This window comes from Pseudophryne corroboree, chromosome 5, assembly GCF_028390025.1.
Source record: "Pseudophryne corroboree isolate aPseCor3 chromosome 5, aPseCor3.hap2, whole genome shotgun sequence".
NCBI classification, from domain to species: Eukaryota; Metazoa; Chordata; class Amphibia; order Anura; family Myobatrachidae; genus Pseudophryne; species Pseudophryne corroboree.
Genome location: NC_086448.1, coordinates 440,434,253 through 440,458,174, shown reverse-complemented (window position 1 = coordinate 440,458,174; position 23,922 = coordinate 440,434,253). Strand labels below are relative to the sequence as shown.

Here is a 23,922-nt window from a genome sequence, read left to right as displayed (position 1 = left end):
CGATAATTCAATATGCCACTTTTTGACAAAAAACCTGTTGGATCCGTTTCGACTTTTGACAGTCAAGTGTCTGTAATGTTAAAAACCCGGCTTTTCGACAAAAGTATATTCAATTGAAGATAGTCGAATCGGTATCAGTGGTTTTTGCCGTGACTTTCGACAATTTCATTGCGACAAGATTTTCTGTCGTGAGCGGACAAGAAATTTTAAATACTTAAATTTTTTTGACTTTTTTGATTTCCACTAGCATATCTATTTAAATTTTAAGTAATTATATAATTGTTTTTTGTATTTATGAGCCCCATTATTATACAGGTTGAGTATCCCTTATCCAAAATGCTTGGGACCAGAGCTATTTTGGATATCGGATTTTTCCGTATTTTGGAATAATTGCATACCATAATGAGATATCATGTGATGGGACCTAAATCTAAGCACAGAATGCATTTATGTTTCATATACACCTTATACACACAGCCTGAAGTCAATTTTAGCCAATATTTTTTTATAACTTTGTGCATTAAACAAAGTGTGTGTACAGTCACACAATTCATTTATGTTTCATATACACCTTATACACACAGCCTGAAGGTCATTTAATAGAATATTTTTAATAACTTGTGTATTAAACAAAGTTTGTGTACATTTAGCCATCAAAAAACAAAGATTTCAGTATTTCACTCTCACTCAAAAAAGTCCGTATTTCGGAATATTCCGTATTTTGGAATATTTGGATATGGGATACTCAACCTGTATTTTGATTTTTTTCCCCAAATATTTTTTTCTTTACTAAGTTGAGGGAAGGAATGTACCCATGATTCAACATTTTTACCCAGGTTACACTTCACCAAAGCCACTCCTATGCTTGAGTCTTCAGGGAGAAGAGCAGCCATTACACAGTCAGATGTCTTGTGGAATCGTTTTTTTTAGGGCAATCTGCGTTTTTAACATATCATATTTTTTTTTACACTGACTACAATAATGAAGCCTTTTTCTGACCAGATTGTGATGTTCATGAAGTCGAATCCCGGCCACCCACAATCCGACCGTTGGTCCCATTCTGACTGGAGGCGTGTATTTCAAATTGAATATGTCGAATTCAGTGCCCGGGAAGGAAGGTTTCGACAGTCGAATGCTGTCGAATTGGAAAACTGTTGAATCCACTGCGGGATTCGACACCAATTGAATATATCCTATTGTGAACAATGCTAGGAAATGCAATAAATTATTCAAAAAGTAATGAGAGAAAAACAAAGCTGAAACACCCACACATACAGACTAAAATGGAAACATTATGAAGCATGTTGTAGCTCTCCAAATAATAAATGCACCCTCTATATCCATGTATATTAAAAGGTACAGATGTATCTATATACAAAAAGAGACATCTTCTATACCTGGAATCCTTGTGGTGTTCATCTGGTTTCCTAAAGTGTAAAGAGAAAACCCTGTGACTTTCAATGTAAATGCAGATGTCCACATTTAGAAGAAATGTTTGCATTTACTAATTTTAGCCACATTAATCAATGGTAGATGTCACCACACACACAGGTCTGGTCATAGAGTGCTTCCTCCAGTGGTTGCTAAGCAGTGTGACACACAGTACTCATGGGTAATGAGGAAAAGAGATGCCAGGGATATCTTGCAGAAAATTTAATTTGCAAGCATTTTGTGGTACTCCAAATAACACATACGTATATAACATACAAGTGTATTTATATACAAAAAATAAGATTTTACTCACCGGTAAATCTATTTCTCGTAGTCCGTAGTGGATGCTGGGAACTCCGTAAGGACCATGGGGAATAGACGGACTCCGCAGGAGACTGGGCACTCTAAAAGAAAAAATAGGTACTATCTGGTGTGCACTGGCTCCTCCCTCTATGCCCCTCCTCCAGACCTCAGTTAGGATACTGTGCCCGGAAGAGCTGACACAATAAGGAAGGATTTTGAATCCCGGGTAAGACTCATACCAGCCACACCAATCACACCGTATAACTCGTGATACTATACCCAGTTAACAGTATGAAATATAACTGAGCCTCTCAACAGATGGCTCAACAATAACCCTTTAGTTAGGCAATAACTATATACAAGTATTGCAGACAATCCGCACTTGGGATGGGCGCCCAGCATCCACTACGGACTACGAGAAATAGATTTACCGGTGAGTAAAATCTTATTTTCTCTGACGTCCTAGTGGATGCTGGGAACTCCGTAAGGACCATGGGGATTATACCAAAGCTCCCAAACGGGCGGGAGAGTGCGGATGACTCTGCAGCACCGAATGAGAGAACTCAAGGTCCTCCTCAGCCAGGGTATCAAATTTGTAGAATTTAGCAAACGTGTTTGCCCCTGACCAAGTTGCAGCTCGGCAAAGCTGTAAAGCCGAGACCCCTCGGGCAGCCGCCCAAGATGAGCCCACTTTCCTCGTGGAATGGGCTGTTACTGATTTAGGATGCGGCAATCCAGCCGCAGAATGCTCCAGCTGAATTGTGCTACAAATTCAGCGAGCAATAGTCTGCTTAGAAGCAGGAGCACCTATTTTGTTGGGTGCCTATAGGATAAAAAACGAGTCAGTTTTCCTGACTCCAGCCGTCCTGGAAATATAAAATTTTAAGGCCCTGACTACGTCCAGTAACTTGGAATCTTCCAAGTCCCTAGTAGCCGCAGGCACTACAATAGGTTGGTTCAAGTGAAAAGCGGATACCACCTTAGGGAGAAACTGGGGACGAGTCCTCAATTCTGCCCTATCCATATGGAAAATCAGATAAGGGCTTTTACATGACAAAGCCGCCAATTCTGACACACGCCTGGCCAAGGCCAATAACATGACCACTTTCCACGTGAGATATTTCAAATCCACAGTTTTAAGTGGCTCAAACCAATGTGATTTTAAGAAACTCAACACCACGTTGAGATCCCAAGGTGCCACAGAAGGCACAAAAAAGGGGCTGAATATGTAGCACTCCCTTTACAAATGTCTGAACTCCAGGCAGTGAAGCCAGTTCTTTCTGGAAGAAAACCGACAGAGCCGAAATCTGGACCTTAATGGAACCCAAATTTAGGCGCATAGTCACTCCTGACTGTAGGAAGTGCAGAAAACGACCCAGCTGAAATTCCTCTGTTGGGGCCTTCCTGGCCTCACACCACGCAACATATTTTCGCCAAATACGGTGATAATGGTTTGCGGTTACTTCTTTCCTGCCTTTTATCAGCGTAGGAATGACTTCCTCCGGATTGCCCTTTTGCTTTAGGATCCGGAATTCAACCGCCATGCCGTCAAACGCAGCCGCGGTAAGTCTTGGAACAGACAGGGCCCCTGCTGTAGCAGATCCTGTCTGAGCGGTAGAGGCCATGGGTCCTCTGATATTATTTCTTGAAGTTCTGGGTACCAAGCTCTTCTTGGCACATCCGGAACCACGAGTATCGTTCTTAATCCTCGTTTTCTTACTATACTCAGTACCTTTGGTATGAGAGGCAGAGGAGGGAATACATAAACCGACTGGTACACCCACGGTGTCACTAGAGCGTCCACAGCTATTGCCTGAGGGTCCCTTGACCTGGCGCAATATCTAGTTTTTTGTTTAGGCGGGACGCCATCATGTCCACCTGTGGCCTTTCCTAACGGTTTACCAACAGTTGGAAGACTTCTGGATGAAGTCCCCACTCTCCCGGGTGTCGGTCGTGTCTGCTGAGGAAGTCTGCTTCCTAGTTGTCCACTCCCGGAATGAACACTGCTGACGGTGCTAAGACGTGATTTTCCGCCCATCGGAGAATCCTTGTGGCTTCTGCTATCGCCATCCTGCTTCTTGTGCCGCCCTATCGGTTTACATGGGCGACTGCCGTGATGTTGTCTGATTGGATCAGTACCGGCTGGTTTTGAAGCAGAGGCCTTGCCAGACTTAGGGCATTGTAAATGGCCCTCAGTTCCAGAATATTTATGTGTAGGGACGACTCCTGATTTGACCAAAGTCCTTGGAAATTTCTTCCCTGTGTGACTGCCCCCCAGCCTCGAAGGCTGGCATCCGTGGTTACCAGGACCCAGTCCTGTATGCCGAATCTGCGGCCCTCTTGAAGATGAGCACTCAGCAGCCACCACAGTAGAGATACCCTGGTCCTTGGAGACCGGGTTATCAGCCGATGCATCTGAAGATGCGATTCCGACCACTTGTCCAAGAGGTCCCACTGAAAGGTTCTTGCATGGAACCTGCCGAATGGAATTTTGCTTCGTAAGAACCTACCATTTTTCCCAGGACTCGTGTGCAGTGATGCACCGATACCTGTTTTGGTTTTAGGAGGTCTCAGACTAGAGATGACCGCTCCTTGGCTTTCTCCTGCGGGAGAAACACTTTTTTTCTGTTCTGTGTCCAGAACCATCCCCAGGAACAGCAGGCGTGTGGTAGGAACCAGCTGTGACTTTGGAATGTATAGAATCCATCCGTGCTGTTGTAGCACTTCCCGAGATAGTGCTACTCCGACCAACAACTGCTCCATGGACCTCGCCTTTATAAGGAGATCGTCCAAGTACGGGATAATTAAAAACTCCCTTTTTTCGAAGGAGTATCATCATTTCTGCCATTACCTTGGTAAAGACCCTCGGTGCCGTGGACAGTCCAAACGGCAGTGTTTGGAATTGGTAATGGCAATCCTGTACCACAAATCTGAGGTACTCCTGGTGAGGATGGTAAATGGGGACATGTAGGTAAGCATCCTTGATGTCCAGGGATACCATGTAATCCCCCTCCTCCAGGCTTGCAATAACCGCCCTGAGCGATTCCATCTTGAACTTGAATTTTTTTATGTATGTGTTCAAGGACTTCAAATTTAAAATGGGTCTCACCGAACCGTCCAGTTTCGGTACCACAAACAGTGTGGAATAGTAACCCCGTCCTTGTTGAAGTAGGGGCACCTTGACTATCACCTGCTGGGAATACAGCTTGTGAATTGCCTCTAGCACAGCCTCCCTGCCTGAGGGAGTTGTCGGCAAGGCAGATTTGAGGAAACGGCGGGTGGGAGACGCCTCGAATTCCAGCCTGTACCCCTGAGATACTACTTGAAGGATCCAGGGCTCCACCTGTGAGCGAGCCCACTGATCGCTGAAATTTTTGAGGCGGCCCCCCACCGTACCTGGCTACGCCTGTGGAGCCCCCGCGTCATGCGGTGGACTCAGAGGAAGCGGGGGAAGAATTTTGATTCTGGGAACTGGCTGACTGGTGCAGCTTTTTCCCTCTTCCCTCGTCTCTGTGCAGAAAGGAAGCGCCTTTGACCCGCTTGCTTTTCTGAAGCCGAAAGGACTGTACCTGACAATACAGTGCTTTCTTAGGCTGTGAGGAAACCTGAGGTAAAAAATTTTCTTCCCAGCTGTTGCTGTGGATACGAGGTCCCAGAGACCATCCCCAAACAATTCCTCACCCTTATAAGGCTCTATGTGCCTTTTAAAGTCAGCATCACCTGTCCAGTGTCGGGTCTCTAATACCCTCCTGACAGAATGGCCATTGCATTAATTCTGGATGCCAGCCGGCAAAATATCCCTCTGTGCATACCTCATATATAAGACGACGACTTATGTTCGCAAAATAGTATCCCTGTTTGACAGGGTTACAGACCACGCTGCAGCAGCACTATCTGCAGGTCTCAGTCTAGTACCTGAGTGTGTAAATACAGACTTCAGGATAGCCTCCTGCTTTTTATCAGCAGGTACCTTCAAAGTGGCCGTATCCTAAGACGGCAGTGCCACCTTTTTTGACAAACGTGTGAGCGCCTTATCCACCCTAGGGGATATCTCCCAGCGTAACTTATCTTCTGGCGGGAAAAGGTACGTCATCAGTAACTTTTTAGAAATTACCAGTTTCTTATTGGGGGAACCCACGCTTTTTCACACTTCATTCACTCATTTGATGGGGGAACAAAACACTGCCTGCTTTTTCTCCCCAAACATAAAACCCTTTTTTAGTGGTACTTGGGTTAATGTCAGAAATGTGTAACACATTTTTTATAGCCGGGATCATGTAATGGATGTTCCTAGTGGATTGTGTATATGTCTCAACCTCGTCGACACTGGAGTCAGACTCCGTGTCGACATCTGTGTTTGCCATCTGAGGGAGCGGGCGTTTTTGAGCCCCTGATGGCCTTTGAGACGCCTGGGCAGGCGCGGGCTGAGAAGCCGGCTGTCCCATAGCTGTTACGTCATCCAGCCTTTTATGTAAGGAGTTGACACTGTCGGTTAATACCTTCCACCTATCCATCCACTCTGGTGTCGGCCCACAGGGGGCGACATCCCATTTATCGGCATCTGCTCCGCCTCCACATAAGCCTCCTCATCAAACATGTCGACACAGCCGTACCGACACACCGCACACACACAGGGAATGCTCTGACTGAGGACAGGACCCCACACAGCCCTTTGGGGAGACAGAGAGAGAGTATGCCAGCACACACCAGAGCGCTATATAATGTAGGGATAAACACTATCACGGAGTGAATTTTCCCCAATAGCTGCTTGTATAAACAATATTGCGCCTAAATTTAGTGCCCCCCCTCTCTTTTTAACCCTGAAAAGCTGTCTTCCAGCTACACTGTGAAGAGAAAATGGCGCCAGTGTGCCAAGGGAGATAGCTCCTCCCCTTTTTCGCGGACTTTTATCCCGCTTTTTTATGGATTCTGGCAGGGGTAATTATCACATATATAGCCTCTGGGGCTATATATTGTGATTATTTTGCCAGCCAAGGTGTTTTTATTGCTGCTCAGGGCGCCCCCCCCCCCCCCCCCCCTGCACCCTCAGTGACCGGAGTGTGAAGTGTGTATGAGGAGCAATGGCGCACAGCTGCAGTGCTGTGCGCTACCTTGGTGAAGACTGAAGTCTTCTGCCGCCGATTTTCCGGACCATCTTCATGCTTCTGGCTCTGTAAGGGGGACGGCGGCGCGGCTCCGGGAACGAACACCAAGGACGGGTCCTGCGGTCGATCCCTCTGGAGCTAATGGTGTCCAGTAACCTAAGAAGCCCAAGCTAGCTGCAAGCAGGTAGGTTCGCTTCTTCTCCCCTTAGTCCCTCGTTGCAGTGAGCCTGTTGCCAGCAGGTCTCACTGTTAAATAAAAAAACTAACATATACTTTCTTTCTAGGAGCTCAGGAGAGCCCCTAGTGTGCATCCAGCTCGGCCGGGCACAGAAATCTAACTGAGGTCTGGAGGAGGGGCATTGAGGGAGGAGCCAGTGCACACCAGGTAGTACCAAATCTTTCTTTTAGAGTGCCCAGTCTCCTGCGGAGCCCGTCTATTCCCCATGGTCCTTACGGAGTTCCCAGCATCCACTAGGACGTCAGAGAAATAATAATTTTATGAGAATTTCCACTAGTTGACCATTTGTGACTCTATTCCATTATAAGTCCTCTGTCTTCTAATATGCTTTCTTTCACTCCTGCCTCTTAATGTTCGGGATCAGTTGGCCACTCTCCCTGATGAGCCTGTACAGTTGGCATGTTAGAGGGGTAACCTTATTGAGCTACTAACTCAAGGCTACTTCCTTCCAGCCTTTTTCTTCCCTCTGTGCCCAATACTCCCTACCCACTTCAGACCTATATCAACTCGAACCCTAGTTTAACGAGGTGATTAAGCTATATGGTCCTATTGGTACACCACCAGGCCCCATCCTCTCTCAGCTTATGTGATGTACTGAATCCTGTCCTCCTACTTTAGCGAAGGTAAATTTTCATTTTAAAATTAAAACAGCTTACGTTCTTTACAAGTTTTTTTTTTTTTTTTTTTTTAGCTTAACCTTTATTATTGGACTGGTGTCCCCTCTTATTTCTCCGCCCATTTGTGATGTACAATTTTCTTTCATTTTTAAATAGCTTTAATAAAAATTTATGAAAAAATATACAGTAATGTTCTATACCTGGAACCATGTTGATGTTTATCTTCTGGTTATCTAAAATGTAAAAGAAAAAAAAAGAAAAATACAAACTGTAGCACTGAATGTAAATGGGAACGTTCATATTTACAAGGACAAATTGTACATGCAGCTACTAAGTCACTGGACACGATGCTACAGTAGATGAGATCATACACATACTGTACGCCTGAGCATAGAGAGCAGGCCTGGCCAACCTGTGGCTCTCCAGCTGTTGTGAAACTACACATCCCAGCATGTCTTGCCACAGTTTTAGCATTCCCTAATAGCAAAAACTGTGGCAGAGCATTCTAGGACTTGTAGTTTCACAACAGCTGGAGAGCCACAGGTTGGCCAGGCCTGATAGAGAGCTTCCTTTTGCAGTTACTGAGCTGTGCAATATAAAGTAATTACCAGTAATGGGGGGGGGAAATAAATAAACAAACACACACGGGATCATCAGGTAGAAAATATGTGAAAAGATCTGAATAAATTCACACTATGTTGACAAAAGTGATCGGACACTGACAGCAAATAGATTAACAAGATTTTATGGACGTCAGTACTTTGCAGGTCCACCACATGTGGTGTCTACTGCACCCTTCTTGGAAAACTGTCCACAAATTCCTGGAAAACAGCAGGTGGTATGTTTTGCCATTCCACCTTGAGTACAGTGACCAACTGCGACAAGGCAGAGTCTGTCTAGAATGCACTGATCGCTCCAATTTGTCCCAGACTTTCTTAATGGGGTTAAGATCTTGACTCTGAGCTGGCCTTACGAATCCGGCTTATGAATTTTCTGTATACCAGTTCAACAACGCCCTGGATACACGATATTGCACAGCCTACGATGACCCCCTTTTTAAACTCTTGTTAGCTCTTTCCGGCAAGCCATATAGGGGCAGATGTATTAACCTGGAAAAGGCATAAGGAAGTGATAAACCAGTGATATGTGCAAGGTGATAAAGGCAGCAGCCAATCAGATCCTAACTGTTAATTTACATATTGGAGCTGATTGGCTGGTGCCTTTATCACCTTGCACATATCACTGGTTTATCACTTCCTTATGCCTTCTCCGGGTTAATACATCTGCCCCTTAGTTAGCAAATGAATAATCCGTGCCCCTCTATCAGTTTTATCCCTTCACGAACACGTGTCTGTGGCAGGAGCACACTATTTCGTTTGCGTGTGGGTTGGGGTGTCCAATCACTTGTCTACATAATGTACATGTATATATAAGCAAAAGTATGTCTATACACAAAAAATACTCATTCTATACCTTGAAACCTTGTGGTGTTCATTTGGTTTCCTACAATGTAAAGAGAAAAACCTATAACCCTGAATGTAAATGCGGATGTTCACATTTAGAAGAAATGTTTTTATTTACTAATAATTAACCACTAATAATTATCACTTGATAGCTGATACCACATACACAAGCCTGTACACAGTGTGCTTCCTCCTGCAGTTACTAAGGGGCCCTACTCATTAGACGATGCGCCGCCGAGGTGCCCGACGGCCGACGAGCGACCCGGCGGTGGGGGGGGGCAGTGACGGGGGGAGTGAAGTTTCTTCACTCCCCCCGTCACGCGGCTGCATTGAAGTGCAGGCAAATATGGACGAGATCGTCCATATTGGCCTGCATGCACAGCCGACGGGAGACCAGCGATGAACGAGCGCGGGGACGCGCATCGTTCATCGCTGGAGTCTCCACACTGAAAGATATGAACGAGTTCTCGTTCATATCTTTCTGAAAATCGGCCAGTGTGTAGGGCCTATAAGCTGTGCAACACAAAGTAATCACAGGTAGAGGAAAGGGAATGCCAGGGACATCACGCGAAAAAAAGTGTTTTGTGGTACTCCAAATTATGAATCAGCTATTCAGAAAACCCCAAGTCTCCTGGCTAATGTACACCCACATACGAGGGGTGTACAATAAGTTTCTAAATGTGCAGTGCATAGGTAGACATGACATATATAAGCAGCACCGCATACCGAAGAAGTCAGCATGTTCACAAATTCGTTATGGTGCTTCAGCAGAGGTCAGTGGAGAGCCATGATTTTCAACAACTACAGGTTGAGTATCCCATATCCAAATATTCCAAAATACAGAATTTTTTGAGTGAGATAGTGAAACCTTTGTTTTCTGATGTTTCAATGTACACAAACTTTGTTTAATACACAAAGTTATTAAAAAATATTGTATTAAATGACCTTCAGGCTGTATGGATAAGGTATATATGAAACAAATAAATTGTGTGAATCTACACACACATTGTTTAATGTACAAAGTTATTAAAAATATTGGCTAAAATGACCTTCAGGCTGTGTGTATAAGGTGTATATGTAACATAAATGCATTCTGTGCTTAGACTTAGGTTCCATCACCATGATATTTCATTATGGGATGCAATTATTCCAAAATACTTCTGGTCCCAAGCATTTTGGATAAGGGATACTCAACCTGTAGAAGAATGTTCTGCGACAGCAGAAGAGTTTTGACCGAATGCAAGCTGCTTTTGAGGAGAAAGCACCATTCCGAACGAGACATTTGCAGAATTTCAGCATGGGAGACAGTTTGTGAAAGATTAGGAGCGCTGCGGCCAACCTGTGTCTACCATCACTAAGGACAACATTGCTGCTGTACGAGCCATAGTTGAGGTGGGTATCCGGACTCCAGGTCGACAGCACAAAGGTCGACACACCTTAGGTCGACGCCAATTGGTCGACACACCTTAGGTCGACATGGACAAAAGGTCGACATGGACAAAAGGTCGACATGGAAAAAGGTCGACATGGAAAAAGGTCGACATGGAAAAAGGTCGACATGGAAAAAGGTCGACATGGGTTTTTCACGATTTTTTCTTTTTTTTGAACCTTTTCATACTTAACGATCCACGTGGACTACGATTGGAACGGTAAAGTGTGCCGAGCGAAGCGAAGGCACCATGCCCGAAGCATGGCGAGCGAAGCGAGCCATGCGAGGGGACGCGGTGCACAAATTGGGGTTCCCGGTCACTCTACGAAGAAAACGACACCAAAAAAAACATAAAAAACTCATGTCGACCTTTTTCCATGTTGACCTTGTTCCTGTCGACCTTTTGTCCATGTCGACCTAAGGTGTGTCGACCAATTGGCGTCGACCTAAGGTGTGTCGACCTTTGTGCTGTCGACCCTCAGTCCCAGACCCGTTGAGGTGGACGCCACGGTGACCGCGGCGCAGTTAGAGAAGGCGTTTGGCATCTCATTGGGATCCATGTGCTCGATACTCCATGAAAAGGTTGGCCTGAGCAAGTTTTCTTCACACTAGGTTCCCCCTCAGCTGGTTCCAGAGTAGGAGGAGGCACAGGTGACTTGGTGCAGCAACGTGCTTTCCAGGTTTTAGGACGGCCGCTAAAACTCTGTCTGGGAGATTATCAGTGGCAATGAATCCTGAGTCTACAGCTTCGACCCCTGGACTAAACAAACCAGGTGGACACCAGTTGGAGGCTCGCCACCACAGAAGTTTTAACATGAGTGCAGCATGGCCAAGCAGTTATTGTGGACTCGTGCAGCAGAGCACCGTCACTGGTGACTGGTACGCCAGCCAAGGCCTGCTGCAAGTGCTGGAAGACATTTACAGGCTCAGTCCAAGAACGCATGCTCAGGGTGCCCTTCTCCATCACGATAATGCCAGTCCAGGAAAGTGGTGGAATTTCTGGCAAATTAACGCATCCAGGAGCTTGGTCAGCCAGCGTACAATCCAGACGTAGATCCCGGCGACTTCTTCGTGTTCCCTCAAATCAAATGCAGAAAGTGTAGGATTCGTTTTGAGACACAGGAAGCTGCAGTGGAGACCATCACTAAACAGCTAGAAGGCATGCCTACTTCAGATTGGCCCAGCAGCATCAGCAAGTGGTTTAAGCGCATGCAAATTTTGACAAAAATTTGTAAATATTTTTTTTTGTGCAACTGGAAACGTATGCACTTTATATACATATATGAGGGATGTGCAATGAGTACATAAAAAAAATAGTACATTTCTAGAAAATTGCTATAGCTGGGACCCATGTAGTATTCACCATTGGGTTACCTTAAATGTAAAGAGAAAAAGCAGTAAAACTGAATGAAAGGAGTACTGCTCTTATTTAATAGGGTAAAAAAAAGAAGCACCTCTTATCTACTCTCTCTGTTTCCAAGTTACAAATCCTCAAAGGATTACGTGTAAAGAATAAAAAAGTAATTGAAACACTCAAAATAAAAGCAGTATTGAGCAAGATGGTTGGAAAGCATTGTCACCAGAATGGATTCAGAGAAACAGATTTAACCAAAAATTCTGTTTTCTATTTCATTCACTCTACAGGACAATGCAACCATTGGTTTGTTCCAAAACTGTCCCTTGTTGCTTAGCCAGAAGGCCACCGCATCTAACTCTGGAAGACCCCAATGTTTTGTAAACTAACTGAATACCTATGGATGTAGAGATACTCCTGGGCATACTGAGTGTTTACTCAGATAGTAGGGAACTGGGAGGTGGACTTTCGGAATGATCAAGGCCACAATTACTTTGCCAACCAGAATGTGGAATGTTTACTTCACAATGTGAAGCAACTCCAGGTCCCCAATTTGAAGATTTATACATGCAGAAGCCATGGCATTGTTAAACTGTTTATGTATCAGCATGCCCTGAATGACAGAATGAGCCATTCTGAGAGCAGTTCAGAGCTTCAAGACATTGAAAGAAAGTCTTGTCTCAGCCTTAGACCAAAGGCCCTGAAAGCAGCACTGAAGGGTTACTACTCCTATCCCTTAAAACTGTCAGCAGTCATTATGAATTTTTAACTGAGGCTTTGGTCAAAGTGTCAGTGCTCAACAACCACTTTGGATACTGATGAGTTTGTGACAACATCATGCGCTGTCTGACCAACTCATAACTGGACCTTGTCCAACTCCTTAGGGCGTGTAACTTATTGTTGCAAATAAAACCTGGCAACCTTTAAGTGAACATTATCTTCCCAATTCAATACAGAGAAGGACAGTGGGACTTTATATGGTCACTAACTGGAAGCCTGTTTTGATTTGTGAAAATTCAAAATCAAAACATGCTCAAGAACTCTGGTAGTTTGAAGGAGGCTGTTCTCTATGACACTTCACAGTGGACTGTTTCCTATGACATATTGTATTTCTAAATGTGATAAATGTTAATACAGAATTTTTGGTACTCTGTATTAAATCCATTTCTCCCAATCTTCCGTGGGACAACTGGTTTACCATTTGAGTTTAGCTGAATCCAAAATCAGGAGCAGGCACAAAATTCTAACCAAAATTGTTTGAAATCTTGCTGCTCAGATAGAGCCATTGGACATACTGTATAGAACATCAGTTGCAACTTAACAAGTCTTTAGGAGAGGTGAATCAAGGAAAACCACATTGAATGAGTGATGAGAAAAGAGTGTTCCCCATATTGATTTAACGGTTAAGTACCAAAAACCCTCTTTTCTTTTTCATCCAAAATGGGGGACTCTGGTATACCTTGGGGAAGTTCTAAAGCTGCCTCTAGGAGTGAGCAAGCACAAAGTGCACCAAACTATCCACCTCAAATAGCTTCTACAGAAACAAAACCTAAACTATTCATTAGTGGATGTTCACCCTTTCAGGCATAGAGGTCACTACAATGGACAGCAGTTTTTAAATAATTATCTCTTATAAAAGCTATATTTTGACTAGTGTATTGTGTCCTCTTCTTATGGCCGCAACCAAAATTAGAAGGCATGCCACTTAGTGGTAGGGATTCATTCCTGCAAAAATAATGTCAAAATGAAAGTGCGGAAAAATGGTCACCAGTACCGACCACTTCAGGGATTTATGTAAATCAGAGCAGGTAAAATAAATAAATTCAAAGAAAGTAACGTTTGGGCATAATATGGTAGATGTTTTGATCCAATTCTCCATTTATTTTTTTCCACAGTTGATGGAAAATAATATGTTCATTTCAGTGGAAGTCGTGCAATACAAAGACCCAAACTGCAGGCTCAGCTTATCATAACATATAGGCCTAACCTAAATATTTTTCTGAAATAATGTCATATATGCCAGTTTTGACTATCAATAGCCTTTATGTACTGGGTGCTTCTAGAACTTTCACACCAAGTGTTAAAATTAAGTCAAATTCAGTTCACATAAGTGTGAAAAAGGTTAACTTTCTAGGTATTAAAGCAAAACAGAAGTAAATGAAAATATTTCTGTTATAATCACAGAGGACATTTTTGTGTCTGGACGAATATGTCCATTAAGAGACATAACAAAAAAGTATTGGTTTTCAACTTAAAAGATGAAAACCAAAAGGACTGCTAGTCATGTCCCTGGCCACCCGCACACAAATGGATCCACCTTCAAGAAGAATGATAGCTAACAACTCCATCCAGCTGGTATTGAGAATTATATTCAATATCATATCAAGCAAAATACAGCCCCAATGCCAGGAAATCCGAGCCTGTGAAAGATGCTAAGAACTACTGTCGCAGGAATAAAAGCCTGGAACGTAAAACAGCGCTGCTTCAAAAAGACACAGAAACTTAGAGAGACCCTAACCGTATCCTGCTAAAAAGTTACAGCCAGTAAGGAGAGGAACTGAAAACCCTAGATTCTAGGGACTGGTTAAGTAGGACTTCGCAATCACAGGGGAAAAAAAAAAGAGAAAGCTACACAACAACTGGAGAAGAATCCAAAGATGAAACATAGAAAAACCCCGAAGATAACGGATGAATCCGCAGGAAAGGAAGCCAATCGTTCACAGCAAGAACCAGCTGATATGAATACTGACTGCTGAGAGCTGAGCCCTGGTCTTACACAATTTTGAACCATTGCAGAGCGTGACTCCAATTTAAACACGTGAATGTACCTGAATGAGGAGGGGGCAGCAGTGCTGGGGGGATGAGGGGGAAGGATGGTTAGGAGGTTGGAGATTTTGTACCTATGGGTCAAGCAGTGAGACCAGTAAGGATGGAGGTAGTGCGCTGAATGGGGGTGTAAAAGGAGGGAGGGAAAGAGCAGCGGGCAAGGGTACTAACAAAACACAAATTAACTATGAACATGGATCGCCGATAATGCACATAGTAATTACAGTTCCTAGCATTAGGGGGGATACTTCTCTTAACTATGTATCTTAATGCTAGGAGCCTTACAGGTAAAAAGGGGAAACTAGAAGTCCTTTTAGCAAACAAACAGTATGATATTATAGTTATTACTGAAACTTGGTGGGACGAATCTCATGATTGGACAGTTAATCTGGAGGGTTATACACTATGAGAAAATGATTTACTGGTAGGTATTAAAATCCTATTTTCGATACCGTCCTAGGGTATACTGGGATGGTTTTAGTACCATGGAAAAGTCCCTAAACTCCCAGATCGGGTGGGAGAGTGCCGAGACCCCTGCAAAATCGATTGACCAAACTGAAGGTCCTCAGTAGTCAAGGGGTCGAAGACTTAACAAACGTGTTCGAACCAGACCAAGAAGCTGCCAGGCATAACTGCAAAGTCGAGACACATCGGGCAGCCGCCCAGGAAGAACCCACCGACCATGTGAAGTTGGCCCGAACAGACATTGGCAGTGGCAAAGCCGCTGAAGAATAAGCCCATTGGATCGTAAGCCTGACCCAACATGCAATCGACTGCTTCGAAGCAGGACAACCAATCCGTGAAGCATCATAGAGAAAAAAAAAATGAGTGATTTACTGAGATGAGCTGTCCACTGGACATAAATCTCCAATGCCCGAACCACGTCCAAGGACTTTGGTGTAACAGACGCACCAGTGACAACCGGAACCACTAAATGCCGACACCACCTCAGGCAAGAATGTCTAGCGAGTTCTGAGCTCAGCTTTATCCTCATGAAACACCAGAGAAGGACTCTTGCAGGATAAAAGCCCCTAATTCCAGAACATGCCTCACAGAGGCCAAGGACAACCTTCCACATCAAATACTCCATGTCCACCTTGTGGAAAGGATCAAATCAATCCGATTGGAGAAAGGTCAGAACCAAATTGACATCTCACAGCGCCGTGGGAGGCACAAAGTTTGGTCGAATATGAAGGACGCTCTTCAAGAACGTCTGGACTACTGGGAAAACAGCCAATTTTTTCCTGGAAGAAGGACAAGGCTGAGATCTGAACTGTTATGGAGCCTAAACGTAGGCTCAACACAACAGCCTGCAGGAAGTGCAAGAAACGTCCCAGACGAAAATCTACAGCAGAATACTGTCAATCCTTACACCAAGAGACATACGTCTCCCATATGTGATGGTAATGTTTTAGCGCGACCATCTGCCCGGCTTGGATCATAGTCGAGATAACCATGCCCGGAATCTCTTTCCTCGCAAAAAGATCTCCCAATCAACTTCCATTCCATTAAGTGTAGCCGTAGTTAAGTCTGGATAGACTAATGGCCCTTGTGTAAGAAGATCATCCTGAATTGGCAGAGGCCAGGAGCCTTCGAGTGAATGGAGGCCTGCATACCAGGCCCTGCGGGGCCAGTCTGGGGCAATCAGAATTGCCAGAACTCTTTTCCATTAAGTCCTTTGAGAACTCTGGGAAGTAGAGGAATTGGGGGGAACAAATACACCATTTGGTAAATCCACGGGGGCATTAGAGCATCCACTGCTGCGGAGTGTGGATACGTCGTCTTGGAACAGGAACGCAAAAGCTTCTTGGTGAGTCGAGAAGCCAACATGTTGAGTTGCGGGTAGCCCCACCAATGAAATATCTGCTGAAAATTTGCGGGTGGAGGCCCCATTTTCCCAGGTGTAGACCGTGTCTGCTGAGGAAGTCTGCTTCCGAATTGTCTACTCCTGGAATGAGTATGATGGAAATGGCCTAGGCATTCCGCTCAGCCCAGAGGAGTATCTTTGACACCTCTCTCATTGCAGCTCTGCTGTTAGGACCTCCTTGTCGGGTTATGTAAGCCACAGTCGGTGGTTCTCCGACCGTACCTGTATGGCCCGATACTGAAGGATAGAAAAGGCCTGCAGAATGGCATTGTAAACCACCCTGAATTCCAGAACATATATCAAAGGGAGACCTCTTGATCAGACCGCCTACCATGGAACCGAGCCCCATGGATCCTTGTACCCTAACCTTGGAGGCTCACAACTATTCATAACAGAATCCAATCCTGAATTCCGAAATGATGACAGACACCCCCCCCCCCCCCCCCATCCTCATCATGTGGGAGATCTGCAACCACCATGAGAGGGAAATCCTGGCTTTTGCTGAAAGGCATATCATCTGGCGCATATGTGCAGATGTGACCCTGACCATTTGTCCAGCAGATCCAGCAGGAATGGTCGTGCATGCAATTATCCATACCAAATTGCCTCGTAGGAGGCCATCATCTTCCAGTAATCATATGCAAAGATGTACTGAGAATTTGTTAGGCTTCAGAATGGAATGAACCATCATCTGAATTGCCTGTGCCTTGTCCATAGGAGGGAACACAGTGCCCAGAATCATTACCAGGAACCGAAGCCTCTGCGTAGGTTCTAGGCGGGATTTCTGCAGATTGAGAATCCACCCATGATCCGTGAGAAGTTGTATTGTATGGCTGATGCTTTCCATTAACTGTGCTCTAGTGTTCACTCCCTGCTTGCGGAGTTGTAGCGACATCTCTGCCATTACCCCTGTGAACACCCTTGGTGCCGTTGAGAGACCAAAAGGCAAGGCCTAGACCTGGTAATGACTGTCCTGCAGCGCTAACCTGAGGTAAGTCTGATGAGGAGGCTATTTCGGGATTTGAAGATACGCATCCTTGATATCCAGAAATACCAGAAATTCCCCTTCTTCCAGATCTGAGACCACTGCTCTCGGACTACATCTTGAAGTGGAACACTCGGAAGAATGGGTTCAGTGATTTGAGGTTGAAGATCGGCCGTATCGAATCATCTGGTTTCGGTACCACAAACAAGCTGGAACAATAACCCCTGCTTTGGAGATGAGGCTGAACTGGAACAATGACCTGCGTCCGTAACGGTTTGTATGTCTTCTGCAAGGTTACTCTTGTTTCGTGTGAAACTGGTAAGCCTGACCTAAAGAATCTGTGTGGTGGGAACGTTTGAAACTAACTTGTAGGCCTGGGAGAGTAGGTCTTTCACCCAGGGGTCCTGGCAGGAGCCTGGCCAAAATGTGAATGAAATATTTGAGGCGAGCTCCCACCTCTAAGGCCCCCAGAATCTGGGGCCAACCGTCATGCTGATGCCTGAGCCCTGTCCTTAAATTTGGAATCCCGAAAGGACTGTAGAGTGGGGTATGGGTAAGAACGTCCAGCCGGCAGAGCTGCAGACGGGAGATAGGTGGACTTAACAGCCGTAGCATGTGAAATTCACTTGTTCAGTTCATCACCGAACAAAGCCTCCACCATAAAGGGAAGGCTCTCTACACCTCTCTTGGAATCAGCATCTGCTGTCCACAGCCATAACGCTTTGCACGCTGACACCACCATAGCCGTTGAGCGTGCAATGATCAGGCCTATATCCTAGAATGCTACACAGAAAAAAATATGCAGAATCCTGTACATGTCACAGAAGTGTAATAATCTCATCCTGAGGCATTGTGTCAAAACCTTTCAGTATATTACCCGTCCATTTCATAATGGCCCTTGTAATCATCCACATGCAATTGTGCGTCTCTGAGCAACTCCCACTGCTGTGCAAATGGATTTGAGAGTAATCTCAGTTTTCTGATCAGCAGGGTTTTTTAAGGAGATCGCTCCAGGTACAGGCAGCACAACCTAACATGACAGCCAGGTCCTTGAAGAATCCACTGCAGGTGGATTTTTCCACCCCTTCCTATCCTTAGAGGGAAAAGGAAAGGACATCAGCAACCTTATAGGGATCTGAAATTTCATGTCAGGATTAACCCACGTTACTCTAAAGAGTGTGTTTAATTCCTTTGAGATAGGAAAGTAGCAGATTTTTTTTTTTTTTTTTTACATTAAAACACAATACTTGTACCCTGTCTGTCTCCTTATCAGCAGAGGCGTAAAAAGGGTTTGTGGAGCCCACGGCAAGATTATGAATGGATCTTGATGTTGCCATCACCATGAAGATGGTCATCGTCCTACTAAAGTGATGTGATCGCGGTGGTGGGCTGTCCTTCGTCCCTCACTTGTGGTTACACTTCTCCCTCGCGGACGGACTACCCCTTCCGCTGCTCTCAGCTGTAATAACTTCACCCACCTTGATGCCTTTGCTGCTCGGGCGTCAGGCGGCCGTCTATACCACAGGTTTCAAAATATGGCCAAGGCAAGCGTCAGGGAGTGTTACGCTAGCATTGCGGTCACGCTCCATCCCAGCAGCACAAGTAGGAGGGAGGCAGCAGGGGAAAAATAAGAATTTACTTACCGATAATTCTATTTCTCGGAGTCCGTAGTGGATGCTGGGGTTCCTGAAAGGACCATGGGGAATAGCGGCTCCGCAGGAGACAGGGCACAAAAAGTAAAGCTTTCCGATCAGGTGGTGTGCACTGGCTCCTCCCCCTATGACCCTCCTCCAAGCCTCAGTTAGGTACTGTGCCCGGACGAGCGTACACAATAAGGGAGGAATTTTGAATCCCGGGTAAGACTCATACCAGCCACACCAATCACACCGTACAACTTGTGATCAAACCCAGTTAACAGTATGATAACAGAGGAGCCTCTGAAAGATGGCTTCCTAAACAATAACCCGAATTAGTTAACAATAACTATGTACAATTATTGCAGATAATCCGCACTTGGGATGGGCGCCCAGCATCCACTACGGACTCCGAGAAATAGAATTATCGGTAAGTAAATTCTTATTTTCTCTATCGTCCTAGTGGATGCTGGGGTTCCTGAAAGGACCATGGGGATTATACCAAAGCTCCCAAACGGGCGGGAGAGTGCGGATGACTCTGTAGCACCGAATGAGAGAACTCCAGGTCCTCCTTAGCCAGAGTATCAAATTTGTAAAATTTTTCAAACGTGTTCTCCCCTGACCACGTAGCTGCTCGGCAAAGTTGTAATGCCGAGACCCCTCGGGCAGCCGCCCAAGATGAGCCCACCTTCCTTGTGGAGTGGGCCTTTACAGATTTAGGCTGTGGCAGGCCTGCCATAGAATGTGCAAGTTGGATTGTGCTACAGATCCAACGAGCAATCGTCTGCTTAGACGCAGGAGCACCCATCTTGTTGGGTGCATACAATATAAACAACGAGTCAGATTTTCTGACTCCAGCTGTCCTTGCAATATATATTTTCAATGCTCTGACAACGTCCAGTAACTTGGAGTCCTCCAAGTCACTTGTAGCCGCAGGCACTACAATAGGCTGGTTCAGATGAAATGCTGACACCACCTTAGGGAGAAAATGCGGAGGAGTCCGCAGTTCTGCCCTGTCCGAATGGAAAATCAGATATGGGCTTTTGTAAGATAAAGCTGCCAGTTCTGACACTCTCCTGGCCGAAGCCAGGGCTAGTAACATGGTCACTTTCCATGTGAGATATTTTAAATCCACCTTTTTTAGTGGTTCAAACCAATGAGATTTTAGAAATTCCAAAACCACATTGAGATCCCACGGTGCCACTGGAGGCACCACAGGAGGCTGTATATGCAGCACTCCCTTAACAAAAGTCTGGACTTCAGGAACTGAAGCCAATTCTTTTTGAAAGAAAATCGACAGGGCCGAAATTTGAACCTTAATAGATCCCAATTTGAGACCCATAGACAATCCTGATTGCAGGAAATGTAGGAATCGACCCAGTTGAAATTCCTCCGTCGGAGCACTCCGATCCTCGCACCACGCAACATATCTTCGCCAAATGCGGTGATAGTGTTGCACGGTTACTTCCTTCCTTGCTTTAATCAAAGTAGGAATGACTTCTTCCGGCATGCCTTTTTCCTTTAAGATCCGGCGTTCAACCGCCATGCCGTCAAACGCAGCCGCGGTAAGTCTTGAAACAGACAGGGACCCTGCTGAAGCAAGTCCCTCCTTAGAGGTAGAGGCCACGGATCTTCCGTGATCATCTCTTGAAGTTCCGGGTACCAAGTCCTTCTTGGCCAATCCGGAACCACTAGTATCGTTCTTACGCCTCTTTGCCGTATAATTCTCAATACTTTTGGTATGAGAGGCAGAGGAGGAAACACATACACCGACTGGTACACCCAAGGCGTTACCAGCGCGTCCACAGCTATTGCCTGCGGATCTCTTGACCTGGCGCAATACCTGTCCAGTTTTTTGTTGAGGCGAGACGCCATCATGTCCACCATTGGTCTTTCCCAACGGGTTACCAGCATGTGGAAGACTTCCGGATGAAGTCCCCACTCTCCCGGGTGAAGGTCGTGTCTGCTGAGGAAGTCTGCTTCCCAGTTGTCCACTCCCGGGATGAACACTGCTGACAGTGCTATCACATGATTCTCTGCCCAGCGAAGAATCCTTGCAGCTTCTGCCATTGCACTCCTGCTTCTTGTGCCGCCCTGTCTGTTTACATGGGCGACTGCCGTGATGTTGTCCGACTGGATCAACACCGGTTTTCCTTGAAGCAGAGGTTCTGCCTGGCTTAGAGCATTGTAGATTGCTCTTAGTTCCAGAATGTTTATGTGAAGAGACGTTTCCAGGCTCGTCCACACTCCCTGGAAGTTTCTTCCTTGTGTGACTGCTCCCCAGCCTCTCAGGCTGGCGTCCGTGGTCACCAGGATCCAATCCTGTATGCCGAATCTGCGGCCCTCCAATAGATGAGCACTCTGCAACCACCACAGAAGAGATACCCTTGTCCTTGGAGACAGGGTTATCCGCTGGTGCATCTGAAGATGCGACCCTGACCATTTGTCCAACAGATCCCTCTGGAAAATTCGTGCATGGAATCTGCCGAATGGAATTGCTTCGTAAGAAGCCACCATTTTTCCCAGGACTCTTGTGCATTGATGTACAGACACCTTTCCTGGTTTTAGGAGGTTCCTGACAAGCTCGGATAACTCCTTGGCTTTTTCCTCCGGGAGAAAAACCTTTTTCTGAACCGTGTCCAGAATCATCCCTAGGAACAGCAGACGAGTTGTCGGCATTAACTGGGATTTTGGAATATTCAGAATCCAGCCGTGCTGTTTTAGCACTTCTTGAGACAGTGCTAATCCCCTCTCTAGCTGTTCTCTGGACCTTGCCCTTATTAGGAGATCGTCCAAGTATGGGATAATTAATACGCCTTTTCTTCGAAGAAGAATCATCATCTCGGCCATTACCTTTGTAAAGACCCGAGGTGCCGTGGACAATCCGAACGGCAGCGTCTGAAACTGATAGTGACAGTTTTGTACAACGAACCTGAGGTACCCCTGGTGTGAGGGGTAAATTGGAACGTGGAGGTACGCATCCTTGATGTCCAAGGACACCATAAAGTCCCCTTCTTCCAGGTTCGCTATCACTGCTCTGAGTGACTCCATTTTGAACTTGAACTTCTTTATGTACAGGTTCAAGGACTTCAGATTTAGAATAGGTCTTACTGAGCCGTCCGGCTTCGGTACCACAAATAGAGTGGAATAATACCCCTTTCCCTGTTGTAGAAGAGGTACCTTGACTATCACCTGCTGAGAGTACAGCTTGTGAATGGCTTCCAAAACCGTCTCCCTTTCTGAGGGGGACGTTGGTAAAGCAGACTTCAGGAAACGGCGAGGCGGATCTGTCTCTAGTTCCAACCTGTACCCCTGAGATATTATCTGCAGGATCCAGGGATCTACCTGCGAGTGAGCCCACTGCGCGCTGAAATTCTTGAGACGACCGCCCACCGCCCCCGAGTCCGCTTGAGAAGCCCCAGCGTCATGCTGAGGCTTTTGTAGAAGCGGGGGAGGGCTTCTGTTCCTGGGAAGGAGCTGCCTGTTGGTGTCTCTTCCCCCTTCCTCTGCCTCGTGGCAGATATGAATATCCCTTTGCTCTCTTGTTTTTAAAGGAACGAAAGGGCTGCGGTTGAAAAGTCGGTGTCTTTTTCTGTTGGGGAGTAGCTTGAGGTAAAAAGGTGGATTTCCCGGCTGTAGCCGTGGCCACCAAATCTGATAGACCGACTCCAAATAACTCCTCCCCTTTATACGGCAAAACTTCCATATGCCGTTTTGAGTCCGCATCGCCTGACCACTGTCGCGTCCATAAACTTCTTCTGGCCGAAATGGACATAGCACTTACCCGTGATGCCAGTGTGCAGATATCCCTCTGTGCATCACGCATATAAAGAAATGCATCCTTTATTTGCTCTAAAGACAGTAAAACATTGTCCCTATCCAGGGTATCAATATTTTCAATCAGGGACTCTGACCAAGCTACTCCAGCACTGCACATCCAGGCTGTCGCTATAGCTGGTCGTAGTATAACACCTGTATGTGTGTATATACTTTTTTGGATATTTTCCATCCTCCTATCTGCTGGATCTTTAAGTGCGGCCGTCTCAGGAGAGGGTAACGCCACTTGTTTAGATAAGCGTGTGAGCGCCTTGTCCACCCTAGGAGGTGTTTCCCAGCGCGCCCTAACCTCTGACGGGAAAGGGTATAAAGCTAATAACTTCTTTGAAATTAGCATCTTTTTATCGGGGGCAACCCACGCTTCATCACATACATCATTTAGTTCTTCTGATTCAGGAAAAACTATAGGTAGTTTTTTCACACCCCACATAATACCCTGTTTAGTGGTACCTGTAGTATCAGCTAAATGTAACGCCTCCTTCATTACCAAAATCATATAACGTGTGGCCCTACTGGAAAATACGGTTGATTCGTCACCGTCGCCACTGGAATCAGTGCCTGTGTCTGGGTCTGTGTCGACCGACTGAGGCAAAGGGCGTTTTACAGCCCCTGACTGTGTTTGAGGCGCCTGGACAGGCACTAACTGATTGTCCGGCCGTCTCATGTCGTCAAACGACTGCTTTAGCGTGTTGACACTATCCCGTAATTCCATAAATAAAGGCATCCATTCTGGTGTCGACCCCCTAGGAGGTGACATCCCCATATTTGGCAATTGCTCCGCCTCCACACCAATATCGTCCTCATACATGTCGACACACACGTACCGACACACA

At 45.7% G+C, this 23,922-nt stretch overlaps 1 protein-coding gene across 38 annotated transcripts in view; it reads right to left on the bottom strand.

The window, feature by feature from the left end:
- LOC134927837 (uncharacterized) overlaps positions 1 to 23,922 on the bottom strand; it is a 1,188,393-nt gene that overhangs the window by 1,000,806 nt on the left and 163,665 nt on the right. Inside the window, exons 15-17 of one of the 38 annotated variants that reach the window (XM_063922886.1) lie at positions 9,168 to 9,197; positions 7,895 to 7,927; positions 1,398 to 1,427 (exon numbers count right to left, since the gene is read on the bottom strand). The exons of the other annotated variants lie outside the window; for them this stretch is intronic. Of the exons in view, the coding sequence (XP_063778956.1) occupies positions 1,398 to 1,427; positions 7,895 to 7,927; positions 9,168 to 9,197 (93 nt within the window). The remainder of the gene's footprint in view (positions 1 to 1,397; positions 1,428 to 7,894; positions 7,928 to 9,167; positions 9,198 to 23,922) is intronic. 38 annotated transcript variants of the gene reach the window in all.